Source organism: Paramormyrops kingsleyae, chromosome 5, assembly GCF_048594095.1.
Source record: "Paramormyrops kingsleyae isolate MSU_618 chromosome 5, PKINGS_0.4, whole genome shotgun sequence".
Taxonomy (NCBI): domain Eukaryota; kingdom Metazoa; phylum Chordata; class Actinopteri; order Osteoglossiformes; family Mormyridae; genus Paramormyrops; species Paramormyrops kingsleyae.
This window is the reverse complement of record NC_132801.1, coordinates 4,046,752-4,074,197: the sequence shown is the minus strand read 5'-3', so window position 1 is coordinate 4,074,197 and position 27,446 is coordinate 4,046,752. Positions and strand designations below refer to the sequence as shown.

The window sequence follows — 27,446 nt, the reverse complement described above, 5'->3', positions numbered from 1 at the left end:
GCGCCTAATCTGTTTCCTCGTGCGTCTCTATTAAGAAATTAGAAGTGTTATTGTTAACATATCGCGATTTTTATGTTGCCACGGTATCAGTCTTTTCTTCGCATTTTTCTCGTTGTTGTTTGAAAATATGTGAATCGCAGGTGATGTGTTAATATGTTGTTTTGATTTGTTTCGCTAGCTTTTACTCGGTATTTGTAATAAGTATGTCATTGTCCGTTGTATAGATTGTCCGTTTTCGGCCATGCATCAGGGTAAAATCCGATAAAATGGCCCACAAGTTTTGCTGATTTATTTTATACTGTAAAAATGTGAAAGCATTCACATAATTGCAGTTGTTAAAAGAAATTAAGGGACACGATTTGTACACCATATCGAAGTTAGTTAGCTTCATACAGAACGTTTGGACACCGTTGTATGTATACTGTTTGTACAACATAAACGTCCTCTAAAGCCAGCTGGAAGTGACTTAGCTGTAGAAATATGCACATTGCTCTGTCATTCCCTTGTCATTTTTAGAAAATGTCAAATGATGACCTTTTGTAAGTCTTTTTAACCCTTTCTTGAAACAGCATGACTAGGGTGGGTGGTTGGGGGGCATGGAAGGGCTTAGCTCACCCCGAGATGATTTCAAGCCCTCCCCCCACCACCTGCACCTGGCCTGTCAGATTGAAAATTTGCAAAAAAATAAATAAATGTGTAAATATTGTATTCATCGTTAAATAAATAAGCTGAACTGAGATAAATTCTTTCCATGCTGATATTAAAAGTAGTTTAATACATAATTGTAAATGAAACAGGCATGACTGTTAACTTGGAGCTGGGCAGAGACTTGGTTTTCTCACTAACTAGCATACAGTTGTGGGCGACAGAGTGAATCTGGATAAATGTGGCAAAATGGACCTTAGAAAATATTTTAAGCAACAGAGATTCCACAGCTAAGCCATCCGCATCACCAGTCACCAAGTCTACCAGACGTCAACTCTTTGGACAGGTCAGTCGAGTTTGGTTTCTCAGCTTGCTTAAGATTAGCACATTTGCCTTAAACTTAAAATTTTGTTTTTTTTAGCAGCTGCTGAGTTGTATTATATGCACATGGTCTTCTTACTTGTGCAAACTAAGGTTACGATGTTCATGTTTCATGTTGGTTGTGCTGCCCCTGGTTCTGACGTGTCAGTTTGTCATTTGCTTCACCAATCAGTTTCTGTCAGCTGTGGTTTTAACATTGTTATAGCATCATTACTCTTGGTAAGTTAAACTGTGCCCCCCAGGTATGCTGCATAGCACATCGGGCAAAATGGGTCTGGCATCTGCTTATAAAGTATATTTGGACATCGTGTAAAAATTGTACAACTGTACTAAATTTGTGATTGTGTGGAGGATGGGAGGGTGAGTCTGGTTCCTCCCAAGGTTTCTTCCTTCTAGGGAATTTTTCCTTGCCACTGTCACCTCTGGCTTGCTCACTGGGGGCTTTGGGCAGGAATAATGTAAAGCGCTTTGAGACAATGTAATGTTGTGAAAATGCGCTATTCAAATAAAATTGAATTGAAATTCAATATATGATACAAAAGGGTGCAGTTTTCTATAAAATACAATCAGAGCAGTTATATAAAGTAAAATATAGACATAAGTGAACATTTAAAAAATAAGTCTGTTCCTGTGCTCGCTATTTTATTTTTCCATGATAAAGTTGACCTTACCAAGCATCTCTACCAAACACCTACATACCCTTTAAGATGTTTGGTATCTAGTTCAGCATCTCTACCAAACACCATTCTCTAAAAAGCTTAACCAGATACCAAAAACCTGCAGATGATTTAAAAGGATGTAACTAGATAGCAGACAACTCTACCAAACACCTACAGACCCTTTCAAGCTCACGTTGAATAATAATCTGCACTCCCCCATGCTTTCTTCCAGTGAGCTTTCTCTAATTAACACTGCCTGCAGGTGCCTTGGTAATTCGCCCACAGCCAGTGGGCAACAGCACCAGCAGGAAACAGGACACCATCCCACCTGCACCACACAACCTGGAGCTTTCGTTAGGATAAACCGTCGTGAAGGTCACTCTCGTTCATTTACTAAGTAGCTGATGTATGCAAAGTGACTCTGTATTTAACAAGTATCCACTCTGCACATTTTTACAGGTTTTCAACCAGGAACGTTCTGGTAAGAAGTGTAGTCCCTTCCAACCTTGCACTGCCCTTAGATGAAGGCCAATGAGAGGCCTGGCTCGCTGCCTACCAATGCCTGGTCTGGCCCAGCTGTTTGGTCTCTAAAGGTGACAAGTGTGTTTTACTGGTCTAAGCCATGCAGTGAAACAAAGAAACCAGGTAAATTTCCTAAACGCTGATTGGCCGACACAGTGGGTAGCCTTTTCTGCTGTCTCTTTAAGACCTGTGGCCACTAACGAAAGCGGGACATTTTGGGACTTTTTGGGTACAGAGGGTTGTAGGAGGAAGTAGAAAAAATGGCCAGGATGAAATGCAGGAGAAAAGGCAAGAGAAAAGATTTGCCAAAAAGATTGTTCCTGTGCAGGGGTCTCTGTGCAGCTTGGAAAGGTGTGGAATTTGGTTCTAGTATTTTGCAAGTCTGGATAATTATGAAAGATGAAAGGAAGTATGGAAACATTTTGTTATTTCCAGACCATTGCAACAAATTGGTGTACTATGTATTCTAAAAAAAATCTACATTTACTTGTACTTTTTGATGAGATCACAGATGTGAGCTGGTTGTCAGCACCAGAATATGCATAGAGGAGTACAGGTGTGTCTTTGGTGTGTGTGCTTGGTTAATCCCCAGTAAGAAATATTGATGTAGGCTTCCTTGCAATTTACATCTCTCACAATGGGGAAGTGCAAGTTTTCACTTGCTTGGCTTGCCATTCCCAAATATTGTGATTGGTTGGCTTAGGATCCCAGATGTGAACGGAACGCATAATGCAAAGTATGCGTAAAGTTCTTCAACGTTTCAAAAATGGACGAGTTGTTGGCCAGAAGTATTGCTATCCAGTCACAGCCAACGGCAGACCCTAGCAAGAGCAAGAAGAACAGGTACTGTAAAAGGCATCATCTGAGCGGGAGGGGGGGCTGACTTAGCAAACTGCCAGTGGCAACAGAACCCCTGTCTCCCCTCACTCTGACAACTGTCACCTTCATCACCACCACCCTCCCGTACAGTCCGTAAAAGTATGGTATTTTAAATTGGAAAGTGTATAGCAACTTTGTAAAGGTAGAGTAGTAGAGTTCAGAGTGAAAAAGTATTAAAAGGTGTGACAGAGGCTTTAAAGAAATTGCTTGCATGCCACACTGGAAGTCATTGACCTAGATCAGATAATTATAAATGCCCTCGTTTGAGACCTTTTGTGTTTCCTGCAAGCGGGTGACAGTGATAACCCTCACAGCACTTGAACCTACAACCTTCTGGTCACAATCTAATCTAGGAGAATGACCTGCCTTGAGGTCACACACACGGACGCATGGCTTCTCTCCATCCACCCTGGTCTTATTTTTTTCTCTTCATATACTCTCTCCCTATACTGCACTCTCTTAATGTATACACTAAGGTACACCAGCTTACAAACGTATACCTAGAAATTCTGGGCCCTTGATAAAATGTCACCTTGGGCCCTCCTGCCCAATTTTATGTATAATTTTACGTAAAGACCCCTGTGCTAGGCCCCCTGAATCTGCCTGATACTCGGTACACACCCACCCCTGATGCTTCGACCTACTCGTTACCGGAAACATTCTGCTTCTCCAAGCAGTGAATCATGTGGCGGAAACTGAATACATACAGCACACAGATTGGGTCAAGAGGTTTACTTACTGCTCAACTAAGCATTTCAACAGCTAAGACGTGTGAACTAAGTCATTTCGAACATGGTGTGATTGCTGGTGCCAGACGTTGTGATTCCGGTATGTCAGAAACAGCCACCTTCCGGGGATTTTCACACGCTACAGTGTCTGCAGTTTACAAAGAATGGTGTGATGATCAAAAAACATCCAGTCAGTGGCAGTTATGTTGCCAAAAAACACCTGATAATGAGAGAGGTCAGAGGAAAACGGGCAGAACCATTAACAGGAAGTCCACAAGTGCAAAAATAACAGCACAGTGCACCGCAGTGTGCACAAAGACATCTCTGAACACACCATTTATCATGCTTTGAAGTGGTTCTGGTGACATAGGACCCCCTTTGTCCCCGATGTTTTGTCTTAATTCTTTCAAAAGTCAAGTCTTGGGTAAACTTGACTTAGCCCCTGATATAAAATTTTAAAGTATTGTAGTTTTACTGTAGTTTGTCAGTGTGTTCTCTTCTGATACTCTGTATACTCTCTCAGTATACTCTTTCCTGATACTCTGTATATTCTGTCAATGTGCTTTCTCCAGATGCTCTGCATACTGTCAGTGTGTTCTCTTCTGATACTCTGTATACTCTCTCAGTATACTCTTTCCTGATACTCTGTATATTCTGTCAATGTGCTTTCTCCAGATGCTCTGCATACTGTCAGTGTGTTCTCTTCTGATACTCTGTATACTCTCTCAGTATACTCTTTCCTGATACTCTGTATATTCTGTCAATGTGCTTTCTCCAGATGCTCTGCATACCGTCAGTGTGTTCTCTTCTGATACTCTACATACTCTGTCAGTGTGCTTTTTCCTAATACTCTATATATTCTGTCTGTGCTCTCTCCTGATACTCTGTCAGCGTGCTCTCTCTTGGTACTCATCAGCAAAGCAATCAGCTCAGGGGCTTCTGTTGACAATGGCAGTAATCATCCTGACAACAACCAGTCAGGGGGGAAACGGAAAGGGGTAGAACTGAATAAATAATTAACAGCGGCGTTCCGTTTGCACACACTCAGTAAAGAGCTGACAGGGCCTTTTCTGGGGTTGCTGTGTGGGCCGTGTGGAGTGTTCAGTCATGCTGAACAGGACAGTCCTCATTTTGCGCATTCATTTGGGAGGAGGACTGATGATGAAAGGTTGGGAGACACATTAGGCCACCGCGGCCCCCCACCGTGAATCGCCAAGCTACAAACTACATTATTGTTTCATTGGCTCCTCAATATATGTTTTGTAGCTGCTGCTCCGATACTCCTTACACTATACCTGGGCATTCATCAGAAGCTCAGCCTACCCACACTTATGCCTAGTTGACTACTCCACAGCTGTATGTGGGTAATGTGCAATTTGTCTCACTTGAACATCACTTTGGACAAAAGCTTCTTCTAAATGTAAATGTAATGCAGAAGGCCAGACCCACTTTTAGGGTCGGTGGGATGCCTCATTTCCACTGTAACAACACACCAGCAGGTCTTCTCCTGTCCATGGAGACATAGGACATCCCCAGCCCTCAGTGCACCTCTGCTCCTTTGCTGTATTCAGTGTCATTCATGAGAAAAGCCCATACTCAACTCTCACAGCATTAGTGGTGAACCATGTACATGCCATTTAGCAGCCTGAAGACACGGACGGGAGACAGGAAGCCGTCTGTTTGGTCGCCTGGTGTCGACACCAACTTGACATTGACGTTACAGTTCGCAGACTCTGACAGACACAGTGACATTCAACATATTCTGTAGCTGGAGAATTTAACAGAGCTGTTCAGGTTATGCGTCTTGTTCAAGGGTACAACAGCATGTTCCTTAATCCCTGCTTCTCAGCTAATCACATGATGCCATAGGGAAAATCTGGGAAAGCAGCACATCGGTTGGACGACACTGAAGTAGCCTCAGTTTCTATTTTCATCTATGCTCTTGTACCACTGCATGAGATACACTACATCCAATGTGTTTTGAACTCGGACTTGTTCAATTGGACATGGCCGGGATTGCTACAGAAGAGTGTGCGTGTGTCACTGGCTCATTGCAAGCAAGATGGGGAGCTAGAGAGTCTGTCCTGGATTTACTCACGGCTGCCAGGTCACCGATTCCACACCATGTTCCCATCAGTAGCATTGCCAATGGGTTGCTTTTCTTTTTCTTTCACTAATCCTCAGCCAATTCATCATATTCTCTCTAATTAACAGTCAGCTCCCAGTCCGTTATCTTAGTGCCTCACATTGAGGTCTCACGGCGAGGGCGGCCGCACAGGAGCGCACAGCTGTCAGGGGAACACCTCCTGCCAGGTGACATTCTCCGCAGGTCAGAACGATGGAGGTGGCTTTAAATATAGGCTGGTTATAACACCTGATTATCATTTCCCCACTGAAACAGACCCTGGGATTCAAAAGTACGTTATTACATTATTTTTCTGATGTTTTACCAGAAGCCTAAATTAAGCAAAAACATGCTCAAAGTTATAAAAGCCGTGTCCTTGGGACTTGAAGCACAAGCAAGCAAGTCCCAGTTCTACTCCTGCATTCCACATGCCCTTTCTGGATGAAGAAAACATAGAGGCTAGTATAAGCCCACCTGTCCTGTTGGTATAAGCAACAGCTACACTCACCTAAAGGATTATTAGGAACACCATACTAATACGGTGTTTGACCCCCTTTCGCCTTCAGAACTGCCTTAATTCTACGTGGCATTGATTCAACAAGGTGCTGAAAGCATTCTTTAGAAATGTTGGCCCATACTGATAGGATAGCATCTTGCAGTTGATGGAGATTTGTGGGATGCACATCCAGGGCACGAAGCTCCCGTTCCACCACATCCAAAGATGCTCTATTGGGTTGAGATCTGGTGACTGTGGGGGCCATTGTAGTACAGTGAACTCATTGTCATGTTCAAGAAACCAATTTGAAATGATTCGAGCTTTGTGACATGGTGCATTATCCTGCTGGAAGTAGCCATCAGAGGATGGGTACATGGTGATCATAAAGGGATGGACATGGTCAGAAACAATGCTCAGGTAGGCTGTGGCATTTAAACGATGCCCAATTGGCACTAAGGGGCCTAAAGTGTGCCAAGAAAACATCCCCCACACCATTACACCACCACCACCAGCCTGCACAGTGGTAACAAGGCATGATGGATCCATGTTCTCATTCTGTTTACGCCAAATTCTGACTCTACCATTTGAATGTCTCAACAGAAATCGAGACTCATCAGACCAGGCAACATTTTTCCAGTCTTCAACTGTCCAATTTTGGTGAGCTCGTGCAAATTGTAGCCTCTTTTTCCTATTTGTAGTGGAGATGAGTGGTACCCGGTGGGGTCTTCTGCTGTTGTAGCCCATCTGCCTCAAGGTTGTGCGTGTTGTGGCTTCACAAATGCTTTGCTGCATACCTCGGTTGTAACGAGTGGTTATTTCAGTCAAAGTTGCTCTTCTATCAGCTTGAATCAGTCGGCCCATTCTCCTCTGACCTCTAGCATCAACAAGGCATTTTCGCCCACAGGACTGCCGCATACTGGATGTTTTTCCCTTTGCACACCATTCTTTGTAAACCCTAGAAATGCTTGTGCGTGAAAATCCCAGTAACTGAGCAGATTGTGAAATACTCAGACCGGCCCGTCTGGCGCCAACAACCATGCCACGCTCAAAATTGCTTAAATCACCTTTCTTTCCCATTCTGACATTCAGTTTGGAGTTCAGGAGATTGTCTTGACCAGGACCACACCCCTAAATGCATTGAAGCAACTGCCATGTGATTGGTTGATTAGATAATTGCATTAATGAGAAATTGAGCAGGTGTTCCTAATAATCCTTTAGGTGAGTGTATGTTCAACTTTCCATAAGACATCACAGGTAGACAGCAGTTCCCACGCACAGAAGAAACTGCAGAGACCAGAGCAATCATCTGGGAACTTTCAGGCCCCAGTGTGGTTACTGTCCCTTTTTTGTGGGAGAACAAACGTCAATTTCAATGGCTGCTAATGGAATTCACAGGTGTTGTACAAGAAAATACATTGGAATTAAAACAAAAAAACGGTAGAAGTTTAAGCTAAAATTGGAGATCAGGAGAGTAACACACGTACTTTGGCAGCTGATGACAGACATTGGTATTTTGATAAACTTCACGGTATTGGTGGTCAGTGTCCTTTAAACTGATAATCGTAACGGATTAATGATCCCACTTCATGGCCAGAGGTGCCGTATCCTGACATTTCTAACTACATCATCGAGTCTCCAGATATTGTCAGTTTCTGTCATCTCTGACTTTTATGTCTAGAGAGTTATATGTACAGTATCTGCCTCAGTCTAAGTTGTTTACTTTGCTGCCCTTAATGTGTGGATCCAGTTTAGCAGTTTCTTTATTGTATATCCTATTGCATACAATTATTGACAATTAAAAATGGTAATTATATAATGTAGACTATTATTAGTGACAAAGTGGTTGCTGCAGACATAAATATCGAAGTTCCATAGGTTTCCTTCAGGACCCTCCCTCTGAATAGCCTGAAGCCATAAGATTAGACTTTTGCCCTCCCTATCTCTACTCAGTAGCAAGAAGAACCAAATGTGTGTTTGCAGGACACAACACAGCAAAATGTTGGCGTGCTGAAAACCTCCTATTTGCTGGCAGTCAGTTTTTTGTTTTCCCAAAAAGAGGACTACTTCCCCCAAAACTACTTCAAGCTGATATTACATTGTTTGAGTCTGTATGTTAGTCTTTGAAAACATGGATCCAGGTAGACTGTTTTGGGTGCAGCATGAATCCAGATGTTCTTCTCTCATTACAAGTAGACTGTTTGGGTGGAGCACCAATCCAGATGTTCAGCTCTCATTACAGGTAGACTTTGGGTGGAGTATAAATCCAGAGGTTCATCTCCCAATACAGATGGAATGTTTGGGTGGAGCATGAACCCAGAGGTTCATCTCCCATTATGGGTAGACCATTTGGGTGGAGCACAAATCCAGATGTTCATCTCCTGTTACAGATAGACTGTTTGGGCAGATCAGGGTTAGGTCTGCTTAGGTCATTCCTAAAGAATATGACGGGGCAACACCATGCCCTACTTCCACTGTTGTGGAACAGACCCTATCTAGATGTTCCCCCGTGGCAATCCTCACTGCACACAGAGCTCCATGCTGCAGTCTCCAGAGCCCCCTTCTTTCCAGGAACCAGGAGCTCCTCTCCCAAAATGCAGAAGGTGCATTGTGGGATGCATCATCCTATGCAGACTGCGCCAAAGTTACTTGGAGAAGAACACTGCAACCTTGCTAAGGGGTGTGGTTCTAACAGAGGGTAGCCAATGGAGGGGGAGGGGGGGCATTTACATGGGGCATTTAGGCTTAGCATTCCAGAATGAGGCTGAACCGCACAGCAGGATGAAAACGCTGAGCAAAGCCAGGTTTGTTCAGGTGAGACAGTGTGCTGAGGTGGCACGGCTGTCAGCGTGGATGCTGCTTTGGGGAACAGGGAGGAATGACACTGAAAATACCACAGATGCCTCCACAGATACACTTGTTACAAGTTGAGGGTAACCACAGGAAAGGGGACAGGAAAAAAAAACCCTGACTTAAGTAGGGGAATTTGTTTTTTTTTACCTGCCTACTTTCAGAATGTGACCTTTAAAAAGTCCCCGGAAAACACTGTGGCTTGAATCAGGACCCAAAAAGAAATGCGGATGATTTCACTGATTGCATTCAATCTGCAGCCAGCTCTGTTTTGGTTCCCAGGGCAACGGAGCGGCACCTTTTGTGTTTGAGAAGGGGGGGGGGGCATGCTCGGGGTCCTGCGGCCACAACCCCCCCAGGGCTCACCTGAGTGTAGGTAGGTGGGTGGGCATGGACGTTACTGAGCCTTTGCATACACAGCTCTGGTGGGTGTGGGTGTGTGGGGGGGAGGTGTATGAGAACCGCAGCGCCCGGATTCAACGTTTTCCATGTTTTGTCAGAACAATCGGGCTTCAAATTAATCACTGCTTCCCACGCCTGATTACTCCCCCAGCACATCAAGAGCGCACATCATCAATATCATGCTCAAGCCGTTAGCTGACTGCTGGCTGACTGAGATCTGTCTTCTATTTCAACACTTTTATTGGTTTGAATGTCAGGGAGCGATCAACTAAGGCCCCCCCCCCCCCCCCACCACTGCCCAACCACACCCCTGTTCTACACACCCAGACCTGGGGGGTAGGCAGCTGCCTCAGCTTTCCTGTAACCTGTGACCTTGTGCCAGTGATCAAGGGCAGAGTTTGACACATGACCTGGTTTTCATACACACCAGTGGTTCCCAGCAACCTGTGGGAGCTCATCACAGTGGGGCTACCGTTATGTGGAGCCATCATTGGAGACAGATGAATCTCTGCAATGGGGCTATCACCGGAGACATCACTGCAGTGGGGCTATCACCGGAGACATCACTGCAGTGGGGCTATCACTGTTACTGTTATAAAGGGCTACAAGACATAACATCTCCCTAGGGGGTGTTACTGTTCTAAATGGCTATCACTCATAACAACTCTCTGGTTGTGGTGGTTGGGGTGCGGGGGGGGGGAGTTTTATCAATGCTGTCCCTAAAAACTGTCCTGCAGGTGCTGAAAGTCACCCCAGTTTGGACAGCACCCATTCCTCACCAGCAGGCGAGTCACATAGCTGGCTCCAGTCTCCAACTTCCTAAAATAAGCACTAAATGATCATGTCTGTATGTACACACCCACACGGACACACAGAGACCCACACGGCCACGGGATTCTCCGGGATTCACCTCTCCACCCTCCCCCCACCATTGTTCTCAAGGGAGACAGCTTCAGCGAATAGGAATTACGCAGCGGGTGGGGAGGGTGGGGGCATTTTTCTTTCAGATGAGAGCTCATCTGCACTCAGACAGGACCGGCAAGCAGAACTGCCAGAGCCAGGGCTTCCGCACCCATATTTGGACATATCAGCTTCCGCTCCCCCCCCCCAGCGATATCCATACTGCTCATTTGCAGTCATGTCATGCTTGCTATGTAGCGTTAGCGATGAACGGGGGAGATCCTCTGAAGACACCCAGCACAGTGCCAGAACACGGTGCTTTAACAGAGGGCTACACAGACCCACAGCCGCCACTATTCAAAGAACCAATGGGCAATGATGGTCCCTTGTGCAAGCTCAAGGTCGATGTCAAGGTCAACGCCAAGCTTCAGTGCAGAAAACATAGCTCCTGGCCCAGTACTACTCTCCATGTGAAGAAAAATGAGGGTGGTGTGTGGTTCTATGCCTGTGATCAGAAGGTCACCAGTTCAAATTTTGAGGTCAGCAGAATGATTTCAGTGTTGAGCCCTTGAGCAAGACCTTTGACCCTTCGTATGTTGCTTTGGATACAGCATCTGCTAAATAAATATAACGTAAACTTGAGTAATAACGACAGAAAGTTTATTACTACAATGAAATTACAGCCCATGAAGTACTCGTGTGCTTTTAACATCATAGATGTGTGTGTGGTCGCAGTTGCCAGTGTCCTCGGACAGGATTTCAAGGACAGCTCCTCTGCTGTGATTTAAGGCAGCATGATTAATATAATGACAAAAAGTCTGAAGAGCCGCAGGTGTATCATTCCATCACACTGAAGCTGTCATCTCTACACCTGTCCCACCCCCACCAAGCACATCCCCCAGCCCTACGGACACAATTTTTCAGAAACGACTGATTTCCCCGCGATTCATGGAGATCACATTCAGTTGCAGAATCACCCCCCAAAATGCTGCTTCCGGCCGTCTGCCTTACAGCAGCCTGGCTCTGCCTGCTCCTCAGGCTCCTGATTCCCGGCAGACAATCAATGTAGGAATGGCCATTTGCACTGTATTAAAAACGGATATTAAAAAAGTGGTATAAATTAATTTTTTCTTTACATTGTCTACTTTATCCTTTGTTGTATTTAATCCTTCCTAAATGATCCTTTTCTGTATTTATCCCTTCTGTGATAATGGTCACAGAAATTTTCCCGAAGAGGGATTCTGTCTTGTCTCATCTCATCTTCGGTGTGCGTTCATGGTGCCATAACAGAGGGTGGTCACCCTTCTGGGGCTCGGGGATCCTCCTACGGCTGATTCTGACATTACAGTCACCTTGCAAGGACAGGAGGTTGAATCAGGGAGGGAGGGACCGCCAGAAAACAGGTTTGGGTACATATTCTCCTGACCATCTCTCTCTCTTTCTCTCTGTCTCGCTTCCTCTCCCCCCCCCCCCTCGGACAGCTGCACCCACTCCCTCACCATCTGGCCCACACTATGCCCACTCCGCCAGCGCAGAGTAGCGAAACGGCCAGACTGGAAGCGCCATCTTGAAGGGGGTCCAAATTAGCCCCAAGCTTTCGCTCTGCTGATCCGGTTTGGCTCGGCCCGGCTTGTGCCGTCCGTTATGATAAATTACATCATCACTCTCATCAGCAGCGTATCCAGGTCAGGATCGTCCTTCATTATGATCGTTATTTTTATCATGATAATTGATCAAGTTCACATTTCTTATTCATGTTATTTATTTGAGCAAACCTTGGCCCCACCTCTGTCGCTGAGACCCCCACCCCCCACCATGCCAGAGACGACTTTAACACAGGAGGCTGCGGTCTGCAAATGCAGAAGTGCAACCTGACCACCAGAGGGCAGTCACGGGAGTTCATTCTAACTGGACCTCAGAATTTTAACAGTGCTGGGCTGTGATGAGCCAGCAGGGATTACGAAGGTAAAATCACCAGATGTGACAGGAGTTACGGGCATAAGAGGTCCTTTGGATTCTTATTTCCTCACAGGAACATTTTTAGTTTAATAAAATAAACCTGTTATTCATAACAAATAAATAAAGCCACTCGAATGTGGAGCTCCCCATTGCCTCACTGACCTTTCCTGCCTTTTCACCATCACACAGTCGGGGGGCGCCACTGACACATCCTGACACATTTTGTCCTGCTTATCGTGGGCAGCAAAGTGCAGATGAGACTGCTGGACATTGAGAAGCGCGGCGGCTACCCCCATCTGCGGGGTGGGGGGGGGAGGGGGTTACGCATTTAGTGTCACATATATACCCCTGGTTTTTCAAATCAATTTCACGCTCTCTTAGGCAGAGGTAGCAGGCCAGTGCCTCTGAAATCCATCTTTTCCAGTTAGTTGATTGGTCAAGGAATGGAGCAGAAGAGCAGCTTTCATGAAACATTAAAGAGGAGAGACAGAAGCAAAGGATCACAGCGTCCTGTGCACCGAACACACACACGCCGAAACGTAAAGATACAGCAACACATGAGCTCTGTGTCGCGCCCTTTGTTCTGCCTTCTCAGCGAAAGCTGCGCCTGAGTCCCTCTCTCACACACACAGCACAACCTTTAGGTTCAATCCTCTCTCCTTAATCCACTTCCACCCCAGTTGGTAATTCTCCTGATGTTGGCCAGCTGTTTTTTCCCCTGCAGCGCACACACACACACACACAATCCCAGGCACAGCGCTAAGTCACCATCTGTTATAGCAGAGACCAAAACAAACTGAAATTGTACAAAAGGAATAACAGTTAGAATCTGCTTTTTCCACATCGAAGGACATCAATGACATGGCAGAAGGCGGCTGGGCTTAGCCCAGGTCAGGCCAGCGCCCCCTGCTGGAGCACACGGGCAGGCCTTTTACTTCGCAGAAGATAACCAGAGCAGGCAGGACCAGCCACAAGGCCTGTTGTGCTGGGGGGGCATTGAGGATGCTTGGGGGGGTGGCAGGAACAAGGAGAAAGGAGAGAACGGGGACGCGACAGGCAGAACATGTTCCTGGTGGTAGTGTAATATGACAGGAACAGAAATTCCGGAAAGTACTGGTGAGTAATGGCACTAACCCCATCCACCCCCCCCCCCCCCCGCCACACACACACACACACACACACACACACACACACCGGTATTTCACATGCCATTTGGACGTACTGTAAGAGCTTCCTACTTGTCCGGTTCTGCTCCACATAAGGTCTAGGGAAGATGCACACAAGTGTTTACACAGCAAGTCACTCTAGTGGCGACACACTGATATGCGGGCATGTCAGCTGCATGGGCGGCCGTTTCTCAAAATGTTTTAGGTAAACAGGCATATCCCTTTTTGTACGTTTGGTTTGAGGGGGGGTGACAATGAGGCTGAATCAAGAGCACTGGCCTGGAGGAGATGGAGATTTCTACTGGTCTAAGAGCATGTTGGGAGGTGTAAGCTCAACACCTGGGTGTATGCAGGGCTCCTCAGAAGGGGGGGGGGGTGCCTTGGCAGCAGGAGACCTGGGAGGTGTGGAGGTGCAGACTACTGATGTCAGACATGGATACGGCCCCTACATACCCCCCAAAAGTGCACCACAGCATCTACCAGAGCCCACAGCAATTAAACCTCACAACAGCCCCTGTCCCAGCAGCCAATTAAGGGAATTAAGGGTGATCCAGCATAACGAGCTGGATGAAAAAAGTGTGGCTTTCTGTGGTTTCGTTAGGAATTTCCCACACTGAGGTCACACTCCCGCGGTTGACAAACCAAACAACAAGGGAAAACAAACGAATCAGTTCTGCGCGGGTCATCGACGAGCCCTGCCCAGAGCATCTGAACACAGGAAGGTTCCGCTGGACGTGAACAATGAAAAATCATTGTTATTAATATAGTAATAATTATTTGGGGGCACTTCTATTTGAAATCACTAATTAACCCAATAATATATTGAAAGGTGGTTATCTACTAGGAAATAAGCACTATATTTATTTAACACAGAATGTTTAGCGGAGAACTACAGCAGACCCGCTGTCACTGCTCCTAGGGGGCGCGCTGGGACATTCTGAAAAAGTTCTGGGACACTTTACACAGGTTCAAAGGTCAGCAAGGTGAACAGCTCCTAATCACTACAAGCAGGGGAAAGCCCAAGTCAACCCTAAGACGTTCCCATAACCAAGGTGGTCAGGTGGGTGAGCCAAGGTTAAAGCACATGTCACATGCAATGTAGCTGAAGATCACACTATGTTCCACCCTGTACATCTGACTGGACAGTGGGAATGACCAATCAGAAAGAGATGTGCTTTCTGTTTTTTTCAAACAATGCACTTTGACTGCATACCATACCGTGTGCGTGACACAAAAAAGCCCCCATTCTGCTCTAGTAACGAGAGAAGGAAACTCGTTGAAACTGCCTCATGTGACCAGTGGAGGCCGGCCCCACCCCAGGGCAAGACATGGCGGTGCCTCGGAAGGTACGCTGCTGTCAGGAAGCAGTGACACCCCCACTTAAAATAAGACCTAGCATTAAAACATCTGCTCGCGGCCAGTTGGGGGAGGGGAGGGGGCAGGTACACAGACATCAGCCTTCACAGAAAATTAACCACAGAATGAGAGTTCATAAAGACTGCTTGACACGACCAGCCAGTTCAACAAGTGGAAAAGGGGAGTCACCCTTTGGGACACCTCCACTGCGACAGGATTATATTTATGCTCTGTTACACCCCCCCCCCCCTTAGGGCTGTCTGTGCTGCATGCTATGTGCAGGCAGAACACATACACACACACACACACACACATACCCTCCAGCTTGAGCTGATTACCCAACAGCTGTGAGCCCCCCCACCGATTCCCCCACATGGATTTGCTGGCTGCACTGCAACCGTCTGCTGTCTGGGACAGTTGGAGACCCAAGAACTAGCACATCAATCACATAATACACTATGACCAGGCACACACACACACACACACACACACACACACAAACACAGGTTTGTGTAATTATATATTTGTGGGGACTCTCCATTCACTTCTATGGGGAAAATTCTAATCACCACATGACGACCTTAACTCCTTACAAGTCCTAACTTTTAATCATAAGTAACCAAACAAAATATGACACGATATTGGCATTTTTAATTTTTTGATTGCGTTCACAGGACATTTGGTCCCCACAATGTAAAATAAACCTAATCCACACAAACACACACACACACAGCCTGCACCTCAGCTACCCAGAAAATAGGAACCATCAAGCCCCCTCCCTCACAGGGAACACCCAGACTGTCAGGCGTGTCCCTCTGCTCCAATACAGTAACTCTGCCCCCCGTCTGCCGGAACATCATGTCCCAGAATGTCTCCTCGGTAATGATTAGGTAAAAACCCAGCCACTCAGGTCCCTGCTCTCACACTGCAGTTACTTGTATACGCCTTGCTCTGCTAAACTGGCACATCTCTGACATCCAGATAAGGTGCTGAACCAAGGCTGTCTAAAGCATGCCTGATGAAAAATGCTCGGGGTCTTTAGAGCATTCCCTGCTCACCGGCACCATGCACTGTTCCACTAAAACACCACGGTCGCCACGGGTCCAGTGTCACATGACTGCAGATACAGAAACCCCCGTTCAGAGGCCCTCAGGGCATTGTGGGCTTTCAATGGTTGCCACACCTCTTAATGCAGTGGTATTCAAACCTTGTTTGACAGGGTCGCCCAAGGGTTCATATAGTTGTCCTACCCCCCAACAGAACGGTATTCCAGATACGCAACATCATATTTTCTGTTTCCACTCATTAGCTTTCCTTTCCATCCCATTTTCCTTAAATGCTACCAGCAGCTCGAAATTTCTCCAAGGTTCCCCCAAGTATGTCAGCATTAAATGAGCAACTTTCCCAGCATAAACTTTCATTATATCGCTAGTCATACCAGTTCAGTGTATTTGTGTGGTGCCTGTCCATTTGGTAGATTTCAATTACATTCGCTAGCATCATGTAATCTGTACAGGCATATAATGTGCTCACATCATTTTTGATATTTTGGCAATTTCCAAATATATCTGCCCCCAACTCAAGCCCCCCAACCCAATTTCTTCGTGCCCAGCAGTTTGTGCTATGTTCCATTTACCTTGGAGGTCACAAGTCGGTACTGGGAATGACATCACACCTAAATCAACCGCGTTCCAGTACAAGTCAGAAAGCCATTCAGTAATAGCAGGGACCTGTTGCAGAAAGCAGGAAGTCTTGCTTAGCCGGATAACTTGTTGGATTTAAGGTATCCCAGTTTAAATGGCCTTTATCTTCATTCACTTACATTTAACCCAGAATACCTTAAATCCGACAAGTTATCTGGCTAAGCAAGAAACCCTGCTTTCTGAAACAAGCCCCAGTTTTACCCAGGTTCATTTTTAGATACTTTTTAGCAATACCAGTCAAGAACAACACATTATGTGGTATTTTGCCGATAAAAACACCGTAGCAACATATCAACAGATAAAGGTTGGACAAAACTGTCTGTACAACGAATTTATTAAGACACAGATAAGACGTAAGTGCTAATAAGCAATTTATAACTTTAGCTTTCACGTCTGCTGATGAAGGGTGCAGCCTTCATGAATTCTGAGGTTGGGGTTGCAGAGGTTCTCCGACTTTTTGAGTCAGAACTTTGAGCTCAGGGGATGTTCCAATTAAAATTTCTGACTTGGAAAATTCTGACTTCCCAGTTCAAATGGAACGCAGCATTGAAAAAATGTCTGTCTTAATGTCTTAATACTGGATATTTTTAGTGAGGAATCACCTTCTCCTAGTGTCTAAGGTGTAAATTAAACTGCAAAAGTCTTTAAGACCAGATGTTCACCAGGGATGAGATACAAGACCTTGGAAATTTGGGTAGAAATGATCCTGGGGTCAAAGGTCAGAACCCTGTGTCACAGGATGAGAGCAAAATGTATGTCACTATCCTCTTAACAGGAAGTGCAACAAATAGGTAACAGGCAGACCTGTCCAGTTATGCCAGAAGCCCACCCCCCTCCCATCAACTCCACCTTTACTGAGGTTTCACACCCTAGATAGGTTTTATTCCGGTTCCTTTACTGCATAATGCTTTCCCTAGGGGGCGGGCATTTGGCTGTGAAGAACAGGTGGTTGTTATAATCCGACCTCCAAATCCGCCGCATGCAGGCAGAGGGGAAACCGCACGCCGTCCCGTTTTGTCGCTAATCTTATTTCTCCGCTCGCTGAAGAGCCGCGGCGTTAAAACACCCCGACAGTCAGATATCCAGCGCCGTGCCGCTAACCCTCAAACCGCCAGGGGCCATAGGAACCCAGGGGGACGTGCCCCCCCCCGTATTTAATTTGGCTTCATTCATCCCCAAATGTATTTAAATTATTAAGTTGTGTCCCTTCTCGGTTTCAAACACTCTTCTACGCCATTGCAAATCTGCGCCTCTTTAGTGTTACCCGCCGGCCGGGGACGGGTCACTACCGCCGAATGAGTCACTCCGGCGGCCCCAGGACGGACAGGAAGATCTATCCTGGGTGACAGCCATCTGCTTCACCCCCTGAGCCACCCACCCTTTCCTCTTATTCTCCCCAGTTTTTTCTCCTCCTCCTCGTCATCCAGTAGGACACCACCCCCGCCATGCCTCTGCTCGGTACATGTAACCCCCCCCCCTTCCCATCCAATGCTTACCCATCATGTCGAGGCTTATGAGCAGCGCAGTTCAGCCCAGGGGTGCGGAGGCACGCGGGCATGTGCTGCGGTGACCTCGATAGACCCACGTCGCCTTCCCGCGTTTTACATAGTTAATCGCATGATCCAAAATAAACGACTTTGCCTCGATTTACTAGGCTAATCTAAACCAGTGAAAAGACCCCGGGAGGAAACCGAAGTCTATATTCAGCCCCCTCTGAAAGAGCGCAATTCCCAATTAATTATATTTGAGAAACACCGGCGAAGCGCCTCGCCGCTCGGGGGCTGGGATCTTATCCCGCACTATAGTATTTTCCCCTATTACTAATTAGGCTTCTCCTAACAGCTATTTGATGTTTCCTAAACATATACGGATGTTTCCCTATATGTTAGTTTTCGCGCGGGGACTCCGGATTCCCTTCTCCCTGACACATCCAGCTCGGCTTTTTATGCTTAAGCCAAATAAAGTGATGTCGCAAAGGAGTGTTTTCAGTTTATAAGCAGGAAAGTATCATGAACCTCAAACCTTTATAAATTAGTTCATTTGCGGGTTTTCTTCTGAGACCGGGTTACTCGCGGCACCGCGGGGGTGGAGCGCTGTAATGTTATTTCCAAGTTATTTGTAACACAATAAACTACGAAAACGCTAAGTGCTTCACCGGGGTCACCGTGTGATGCGAGACAACCAGATTTTGTCTTACCGAACTTAATGAAAATCGGAAAACACTGCAATATAGGTCTATATAGGTAAAATACTCTATGAAATAATGTAGGCTATAATAAAGAGTAATAGAACAAAAAAGTTACCGGTAGCAATGACAGGTTAATTAACCCAAATATTTTGGCACAGCGGAATTTAGGCTATTTCATTCGAGTATGAGAAATTACTCCTGGTGAATATTTTCAGGCAGGTCTGACTCACATCTGGTCCGCGGTCGTATTGCAGGTTCACGATAATAAAAAAAAACACATGAAATAAATCACAAAAAAGTACCGCGATCATAAACTGTCGAGTCTCCTACCTTGTAGACATTTTCCGTTATACGGTGCACCTCGTCCGTACGAGACATACTGAAATCTCCAGCCAGGACCATAGACTAGATGTTTTCCCCTTTAGAGATGAAGCGCTATCCGAGCAGAGAGTACGACAATGAGACTAATGCAGCGATGTCAGACCTCGGGGAGAAGCCCAAAAACACGGACGAGGCTCGGCGATCTCGCAGCTTTTATACGGAGCTCGCCCCCAGCGCCCACTCGGACCCACGCACTCTCTCACCGTACCGGGAGAGAGGGGACTAGTCATACCGGCAGCATTTTACAATGAACCGGTCCCCGCCTCTGACCACGCCAACTCCTCCCACGGCTACGCCTCCCTGCCCGGCGCCCTGGAGCCGCCCGCCTGGCCGACCAGCCGTCATTCATTCATGTGGCCTGTATTTACAGCGCATTTTCACGCAGCATCACGGACTGATACCGATGCCAAGGCCCATGCGTCTGCATTTACGCTACACATCCGGCTCTTCCAGCTGCCATTCAAAAATAATAATAATAAAAAAACACCCCCATTGTCTTCAACCGCAGTGTTGTCATATAACAGTATAAGAGCAGTCCTTGATCTTATTTTCTTCCAGCTCAGTCAAGCGTATTTATATAGAATCAGCATATTAATCAAGATGCCCCTGCTGTGTCTCAAGTGAATATTAATCGGCTAGTTAGGCACGTTCTACGCTGTCCCCGTGGGCTATTGAACATAAGGCATGGTTATATATTAATGGAATAGTTTAATCAGTGATGCGGAGCTTCAGTTTACCCGCAACCCGACGTCGTGGGGGGGGGGGGGGGGGTGTCATTTACAATGCGATTAATCCATCGCAGTTTGTACGTGAAAGGAGTATGGATATTGAAAGTGTAGCGGTGAGATTGTTATAAATGGGGAATATAGGCAGCGGACGTGATGGCGAAGTGTGTATGTGGGTATTTGCGGGAGGGGTGCCGGAGGTGGGCTGCTTTCGCTCGGCGGCCGGTGCCGGTACACTGTGCGGCGTGGGCGGGGAATCCTGCACCTCCTCTTCGGCGAGTCACGACGTCTTCAGAAAAACGATCTTCTCGCTGCTTCTTCCTCTTTCAGTATGTACTTCCCAAAACCCATTGAAATACCAAAATATCCACCGAAAGTGATATAAAAACACACAGCATTCACTGTACACCTAGTTCTCCCGCACCCTGCTGTACGATGCGGCAGTTTAAGAGTTAATGGTCCAGACTATTAACCAAAAAGTTGCCCGGATCAAAGACTAGTAAAGGTTGGTACCTCTGCGGAAGCACCTGCATCTGAACGAGTGAATAAAACGTAGACTATAGCGTGAAATAGACTATATATACAGCTGTGTCTACATAAAGTGTCCGCTAAGCAAACCATCACAGTAATAAAAGCACTGCGGCAGACACGCATTGTTAACCTCCTGCTATTCCTGACGGCGTATCCGGATCTCCAGCCGATATCGGCTCTTTGTGATCAATACCTACGAGATTAAGCCGTAAGCACGCTGCACCATCGCTGACAGGGGCGCCTTGCGGCAGCGGATCGGAACCAGCGGTCCTTAACGCCCGCTGTCACTCAGTCCGAAGCGGATCTCTAGTCCTTAGAGCGCACCGATGGCGAGCCTTGCCCCCCCCCCCCCGCCTCCCCTCAGCGCAGTCCGGTTCCTTGTTTAAAAATATCAGCTATAGACGTCATGCTGGAAGAGGACAATCAATCAAGATAAATGAAATACGGTTTTTGATTATATAACAAGTGCTCCATTGTGGAATACGCACAGGCCCACGTGCTTGAAGGAAACAATTGGATGCTTTTAAATGCGTAGGCAGCTATTACTAAAATACAAGTGCTTATGGTTTTTAGACTGCAGAGAGGCCGGGGTCTGCTGGAATTCAACAGTTGAGAAAAAATTAATCAGTCCCACCGACAGTCGAAAAATGTCCAGGTTAAAGTCCTCGACCCGATTTGCAGCATTAAACATTAAACTAATCATGTTAGTGAAACTGTGAGCTACGCAAGGTCTAGCTTCTAAAAGCACTTATATTAAAACGTAAAAACTATTTTCGGCGTTTATTACCTAGCCTCGGCCTACGTTGCTTGCTTAAACTGTTTCCTATTGGAAATTTCAATTACAACCATGAAATGTCATCATGTAGTGTGCAGATGTGCTTATTAACCAGAGCAGGACGCAGTTAACATATTCAGTACGTACATTATGCGCCTCAGTTTAACTTCTTCGGGGACATATAGGCATATGGGAATGACACGCTACGTTACAATTTGAGGGATTCCTGCATTATGGAAAATGAGGCTAGATCAGCCAAAGGGGACGAGGTGTTCTGCTTTAGACGCAGCATTACATGGCGGCGCAGTCAGACACTAATCCCCTGCAGTGATTTGGAGACTCCTTTTCATGCACGAATTCACTTTAGGGCTGAATTTACAGCCTCCCCCTCCAGCAAAATGAAAAAGGCGAACATAACGCTGCTAGCGCCTCCTGCTGGACACTGAGGGACAATCTGATCCCCGTTCCTAAACGCACCCTCCAATCCGTGCTGGTTGGTGCGATGTTATTTTTAGAGATGAGCCGGGAAACCAGGACTGCCTGCCTAAAATTAAGGATCCCCCGGTGTATCCGGAAGAAATATCACATTTTCCCACATTCCTTACATGGGGCATAGAATTTTAAAAAACACCTCCAATCCAAGGATGCCATACTTGGGTAAATATAAAAACGAAAATGCACAATTTTGCTAACGTCCAAAATACTGCGAAATATGTCTTGCATCTATAATACATGAAAAACGCAACAGGCAGCGTCCTTGGAAAATGAGTAGGTCTACATTCTGGCTCCGTCTGCACTGAAGTTTATCACATAGCACCAATAAGTTACCCCGCGGTAATGTCATCGCCCCCGTCAATGTGTGAACGCATCACCAATGAAATGTCAAAATCTCTGTGAGTCTTAGTGATGATAAAAAAAAACATCACTATATTTTATCCCATCTAAAACGGTTGCCCTGGAAAAAAACACTGTTTTACGACACTGAGCGCAAACGAAAAAACAGAAGTTTACAACAACCTCAACACCAACCGGGATCCAATAGTAACCCCAATACTCATAATTACTATCAATATGGAATGTGGTGAGAGGTAGAAAGATGGTACTCTATTCCTCCTTGTCGGACATCGCTGTTAGCGGTACGGAGAGCGGCGTGCTGCGCATGTGCCACCAGCCCCCGGGTTTCGGACCGGAGCCGATAAACGGCAGCGGCCGGTCGGACGGCCAGGGCCGGGGAAGGCCGGCGCCATAATCATCCGGCGTGCCTTAATATAGCCCGGTTTCCGAAAAATCTCCCAGGGAAACACTTTGTACCCCCGCCCACTCGTTTCATACTTTTTTCGGTTACATTCTCATTTCGTGATTCACCGGCCCACGGTCTTTCTGTCGTTCTGGGCTCCGTATTGGCAGAAAGCGACCCGCGCCGAGTCCAGCCGCGGCCGCTTTAATTACGGCTCGTCATCTAGGTGGCGATGATTACACCGCGGGCGGCGCAGCACCGGTTTTAATTAGCGTCGTGACATAATTAGATTTACAAACGGGGGTTCTGAACGAATGGAGGGTGTGAGCCATGGACCATCAGCCCGACCATAGGCCTGTAGAATATACTGTTTGGAAGCTAAAACGGACGCATAGCTGGAGTGGAACGTGGGGGAAAAACCACCAGTTATCTACCAGAACACAAGGGTTATCTGAAAGAATTAAAAACTTTTATTGTGCAGGAGGGACTGAAAGGGGGAGCACATTCTAAAAACGCAAACTTATTTTGTAACCACCGGCAAATGTTATCAAGAGGTCCACGGGTATAATTAAATTCCAGTGAAGTGGAACAGCTAGAATGTAGCCATTCCTGCAGGACTGAATGATATCCGCAAGTCCATAACAGACAGAAAAAGCTTGGGGGGGGGGGGGGGGGGTTGCCATTTTGGGTTAAACAGTGAATTCTGCATCAGTTACAGGGGTCCACTAATACCACTAATATCCTGTTAATTTTGAGAACATGCTGGTTTAAACAAACATAACACAGACTGAGCAGTTTGCTGCCTGGGTCACCATAACCAAACCAAAGGATGCTGACCCAAAGCCCAGGGCACAGCAGGGCACAGCAGGGCACTAACCCACTTCCTGCCAGATGTGGCTGCATCATCTTCGCTGTGGGAAACCCAGCAGTGATGAGGTGATATTCAGGAGCAGAGGTAAGCTGCCGAGGACAGGATCAGCCCCCACGTGGCTGGGAAAGCGACCCAACGCGCTCACATGACCGGGAGCAGGTAGCTGGTCAAGCCAGGAATGCGTTTTGGGGGGGGGGGCAGTCAGTCTGACACAGAACAGGGGTACGACAATGGGGAAGGAGAGCGGGAAGGAGAGCAGGAAGGAGAGCGGCAGAGAGCATAACAGCACTGAGGGCATTCTCAGTAAAGTCAGGCCTCCAGCCTAACTGGCCCCTGAGCTGGGGGGGGGCGGGGGTGTTATGCCACAGGAGCCACCCGCCTGAGCTCCAAGGGGGAGTCTGGGAGCAGAGGGGGGGGGGACAGGGGACGGCAGGCAAGGGCGAGGGTCCCGCTAGGGTCCCGCTAGGCCACCAGCATCTCCGACTGGGTCTTCACCCTCTTCCTCTCTGGAAAGCAAAAATAAATAAATAAAAATAGTTCTCTCTCTCTCTCACACACACACACACACACACACACACACACACACACACATCAGTGGAACAGCATCTTCTGAGCAGCAGAAACAGCTATGCAGAGTCTCCAAAGCCCCAGCTTAGTCAGCATTTCCTCCCCAAGCATCACAGCGTCTCAATGGGCAGACTGACCTTACAGAAGAAAGCCGTCCGACTCCCGGTTCCGTGTGGGACCCCCCCCCCCCCGGCACGCCATCTTAGGTGGCCCCTGCACCCATGCACAGAATCTAACCTCGTGTCACATGGAATTTAATCCTCGTAACTGACGGTACCTATTCTGCTTTTACAGTGCCGGCTGCTATTAAATCATTTTTAGTGATAACTAAGTTAGCTTAAACTGAAGTACTGTTACTCAGGCAATAGCCGGACACCTCAGCCCAGAACGCTGTACACTATTGGTCGATGCACTGCAGATGTACAATACAGTCTGGTTACGTGACGCGGGGTGGGGGGCAGAATGTGAAATTCAGCAACCTTCACACTCTCCCCAGGTTGGGGGTACAGGGAAAGGTGGTCATACCCAGTTCTTCTGCAGGAACCTCCGGCAGTTCCTCCTTAGGAACGTCAGGGAGGGACACATCTTCTCCCTGCGGAGCCCAAGAGAGCAACAGCCACGATCAGTTTGACACTTTCATTACGCAGCTGAGCGCCGTCACTGCAGCGTCAGGATCCCAGGAGTGCCAGTGTTCACCTCAGGGAGACTGCCCAACATGCTGGGGTTACTGTCGCTGTAAGGAGGCGACGAGAGGAAGGAGAGACGGGGCGGGGGGCGCGACCCACCTGCGTGATGGCGTCCAGCTCAGCCAGCACCGCGTCCTCGTCCTCCTGGGTCAGGGAGCCCGCCAGCATGTCGTCGATTTCCTAAAATGGGCACAGGAAACGAGCGCCAATTAAGACAAAGGTGGGTGAGGGAGGAGGCCAAACTCACAATAACGGCAATGTAGAAAGCCCACCCTCTGGTACTCAATGGCATCCTGCGTCTCGTCCATGATTCGCTCCACTTCCTCTATTGACATCACCTGGAAGGTAAGGGAAGGTGGCTCAGAGGCAGCCAATCACAGCAGTCACTGTAAAAGGCAGGGCTCCCATTGGTGGGCTCCAGAGTGGGATGGCCTTCCTGGAATATAGAGGCTTAGCAGAGGCGTCCCAGGAGATTTGGGCGGTGATCCATTAATCTTACTGATCATAAACTTAGGGGGGGATGGGGGGCATGACGACACAAACAGATCCCTGCAAGGACCTGCGGCAAGAGATACGTGCCACAACTGGCACTCTAACCCCCTGTATGAACATTAATGCCATCTTCCCCTCCCACTGCGTCAGCAGTGCATTCCCCAGCGACTGGGGGGCGGATTATCACACACCGGGTTAATCCACTGCCACCAATTAGCCATTCCTACATGAAGGAAGGTTAGCAATACACAAACAGCTGACTGCAACATGAGAAAAGCTGGCTGTACCCATGACAGGTCTCTGCTTTCTGCTACACAGTCAGCGGTTATCGCAGTTAATCAGTTCATCTCGTAACATCTGAGGAGCAATTCTAGCAAGAAAGCCAGAGCTCCAAAACTGTTGCCCCGGGGCCGCCGAGATGTCGGCTCCTGTTCCATTTGCGAGCACCAGCAGTACAGCGGACGACCAGCTTCAGCATCAATACCTCATGCATCTTCTTCAGACAGTCGTTACCAATCTTCAACCCCTCGATGACCTTCATCTCAATCTGGGCAAACTCAATATCTTGGACCTATACAAGCAACACTTGTGTTAGTTTCTTTCTTTGGTAAAACTTACCACTTCACAATAAAATTGTGAATATAAAACAATAATAAATATGCAAGACTGTCTTAACTGTCACCAAGTGGAAAACAGACAGATTATACTGAGTGTGCTGGCTTTTGTGAGAGTCAGTACTTTCCCACAAAGGGTGTACAGTGGTCAGGCCTGGGGGGGGCCACGGAAGCACCTCCTCACCATCCGCTCCAGGTTGCCGATCTGGTTCTCGGTTTTCTCCAGCAGCTGCTCTTGGTATCGCTTCTTCTTGAGCAGAAGTAGGGCCTTCCTGTGTCACACCAAGAAACCAGCACACATCAAAAACCAGGCAAACTCCCTTCGTCTAGCTCTGACGAGCGAGTCTTTGGCCATTACCCTAGCACACTTCACCTCACACAGTAAATTAAAAGCAGGTGTGAGAGAAACTCCAGCAAATCCACAAAAATATAACAGACACTGAAATCCATTATATTCTGTGACTACTGTGGACTGAAGGGCTTCTGCCACAAACTATCAGGGCCTGAAAAAGTAAAAAACAAACAGCGATAATATAAATCTGAATATCATGCATGTATCCTACTACACACTAATATAAATGCACACTGGTATTCACTGTAACAGTATTTCCCAGCTGGGAGCTGGTCTATCTTCCGGTCACAGTCTAACGTTGGAACATTATGACACGAACAAAAAGACACGGCGTCTTACTCCTTCTTCCCATCCTTGAGCAGCTGCCGGGCCAGAAGCCGCTCCTTCTCCAGCTGTAGGGTGATCTTTTTCTGGTACTGCTTCAGCTTATCTCTCTGTTGCTTCAGTTGCTGGATGCCAACAAGAACAGGAACAGAAAGCGAGGAGAGCCGGGCTCGTTACACACGGACGGTTCGCCGCTACTGTCAAAGACACTATGCACGATTTATATGAACCGACTCGCCTATTGATGTATATTTAATGCCTCTGCATGGAAACACAGACAAGGCCCTCCGCAATATGCAGGCAACACATGACGAAAATATGGTAACATCGCCCAATGGGAAACCCAACAATAGGATTGTGGGGACAACCTAACTAAGCATGGATTAGTGTGTTTAAATCTGCAGTGGTCATCCTGATGGTGGGCCAGAGCAGACGGTGAACCCAGTACGAGGTGCTGCATCCGACAGTCAGAAGCTCACCAACACCGCCTTGTCCTGCTCCGTCACTCGAGTGCGTCTCTTTCGGCCGAAAACGTTTCCCATCGTGAAGCCGCATCCCCACCGCCCTGGGAGCGAGATCCGGGCCCTATGGTGTCGCACAGCAGCGCTCCCTGACTTCCATAACGGCACAGCAAGGCGAAATAAAGACGGAGCGCGTCGGCCACGGACAGCAGCAGCGCACGTTAAAAACAATCGGAATAGACCACGCCCCTGGACGCGGAGGGTTACGGCGGCCGCGAAGTGACAATCCGCACGTGTGCGTGTCTGCGGCGACTGCGGTACAAGGGGACCTGCGATATATAACGTAAAATAGTTTACGAATATATAATATACTGACAATTATTAAACATTAAATATAACAGGAAAACTACCGAGTTATTAAATTTGCATGCTTTGATTTTACAGACTAAACAGCATCGTGCAACTTACCTGAAA

At 47.2% G+C, this 27,446-nt stretch overlaps 2 protein-coding genes and 1 long non-coding RNA gene across 18 annotated transcripts in view; 1 reads left to right on the top strand and 2 right to left on the bottom strand.

The window, feature by feature from the left end:
• The window catches only part of baiap2b (BAR/IMD domain containing adaptor protein 2b), a 69,874-nt gene extending 50,286 nt beyond the window's left edge, over positions 1–19,588 (bottom strand). For 10 of the 16 annotated variants that reach the window (XR_011991671.1, XR_011991673.1, XM_023817014.2 and 7 more), the window contains exon 1: positions 19,287–19,587. Coding sequence is in view for 14 of the 16 variants with exons in the window: in XM_023817014.2 (XP_023672782.2) it covers positions 19,287–19,358 (72 nt within the window). In the remaining 2 variants the exon portion in view is untranslated. Of the gene's footprint in view, positions 1–19,286 lie in introns of all 16 variants that reach the window. The other 6 variants (XM_072711902.1, XM_072711903.1, XM_072711901.1 and 3 more) reach the window with 3 other exon arrangements.
• Positions 14–12,688, top strand: LOC111846631 (uncharacterized). The gene is made up of 3 exons (XR_002838918.2): positions 14–140; positions 850–991; positions 12,066–12,688. It is a non-coding gene; the product is annotated as an uncharacterized lncRNA (long non-coding RNA).
• A 3,464-nt stretch (positions 19,589–23,052) lies between the features above and the next one.
• On the bottom strand, positions 23,053–27,227 carry chmp6b (charged multivesicular body protein 6b). The gene is made up of 8 exons (XM_023816934.2): positions 26,991–27,227; positions 26,527–26,636; positions 26,020–26,107; positions 25,706–25,792; positions 25,002–25,067; positions 24,829–24,909; positions 24,569–24,635; positions 23,053–23,982 (listed from the first exon to the last, which is right to left on the bottom strand). Exons 1-8 carry the CDS (start codon positions 27,051–27,053, stop codon positions 23,939–23,941), a joined length of 606 nt encoding a protein of 201 aa, XP_023672702.1. The 5' UTR covers positions 27,054–27,227; the 3' UTR covers positions 23,053–23,938.
• Positions 27,228–27,446: the final 219 nt, after the last annotated feature.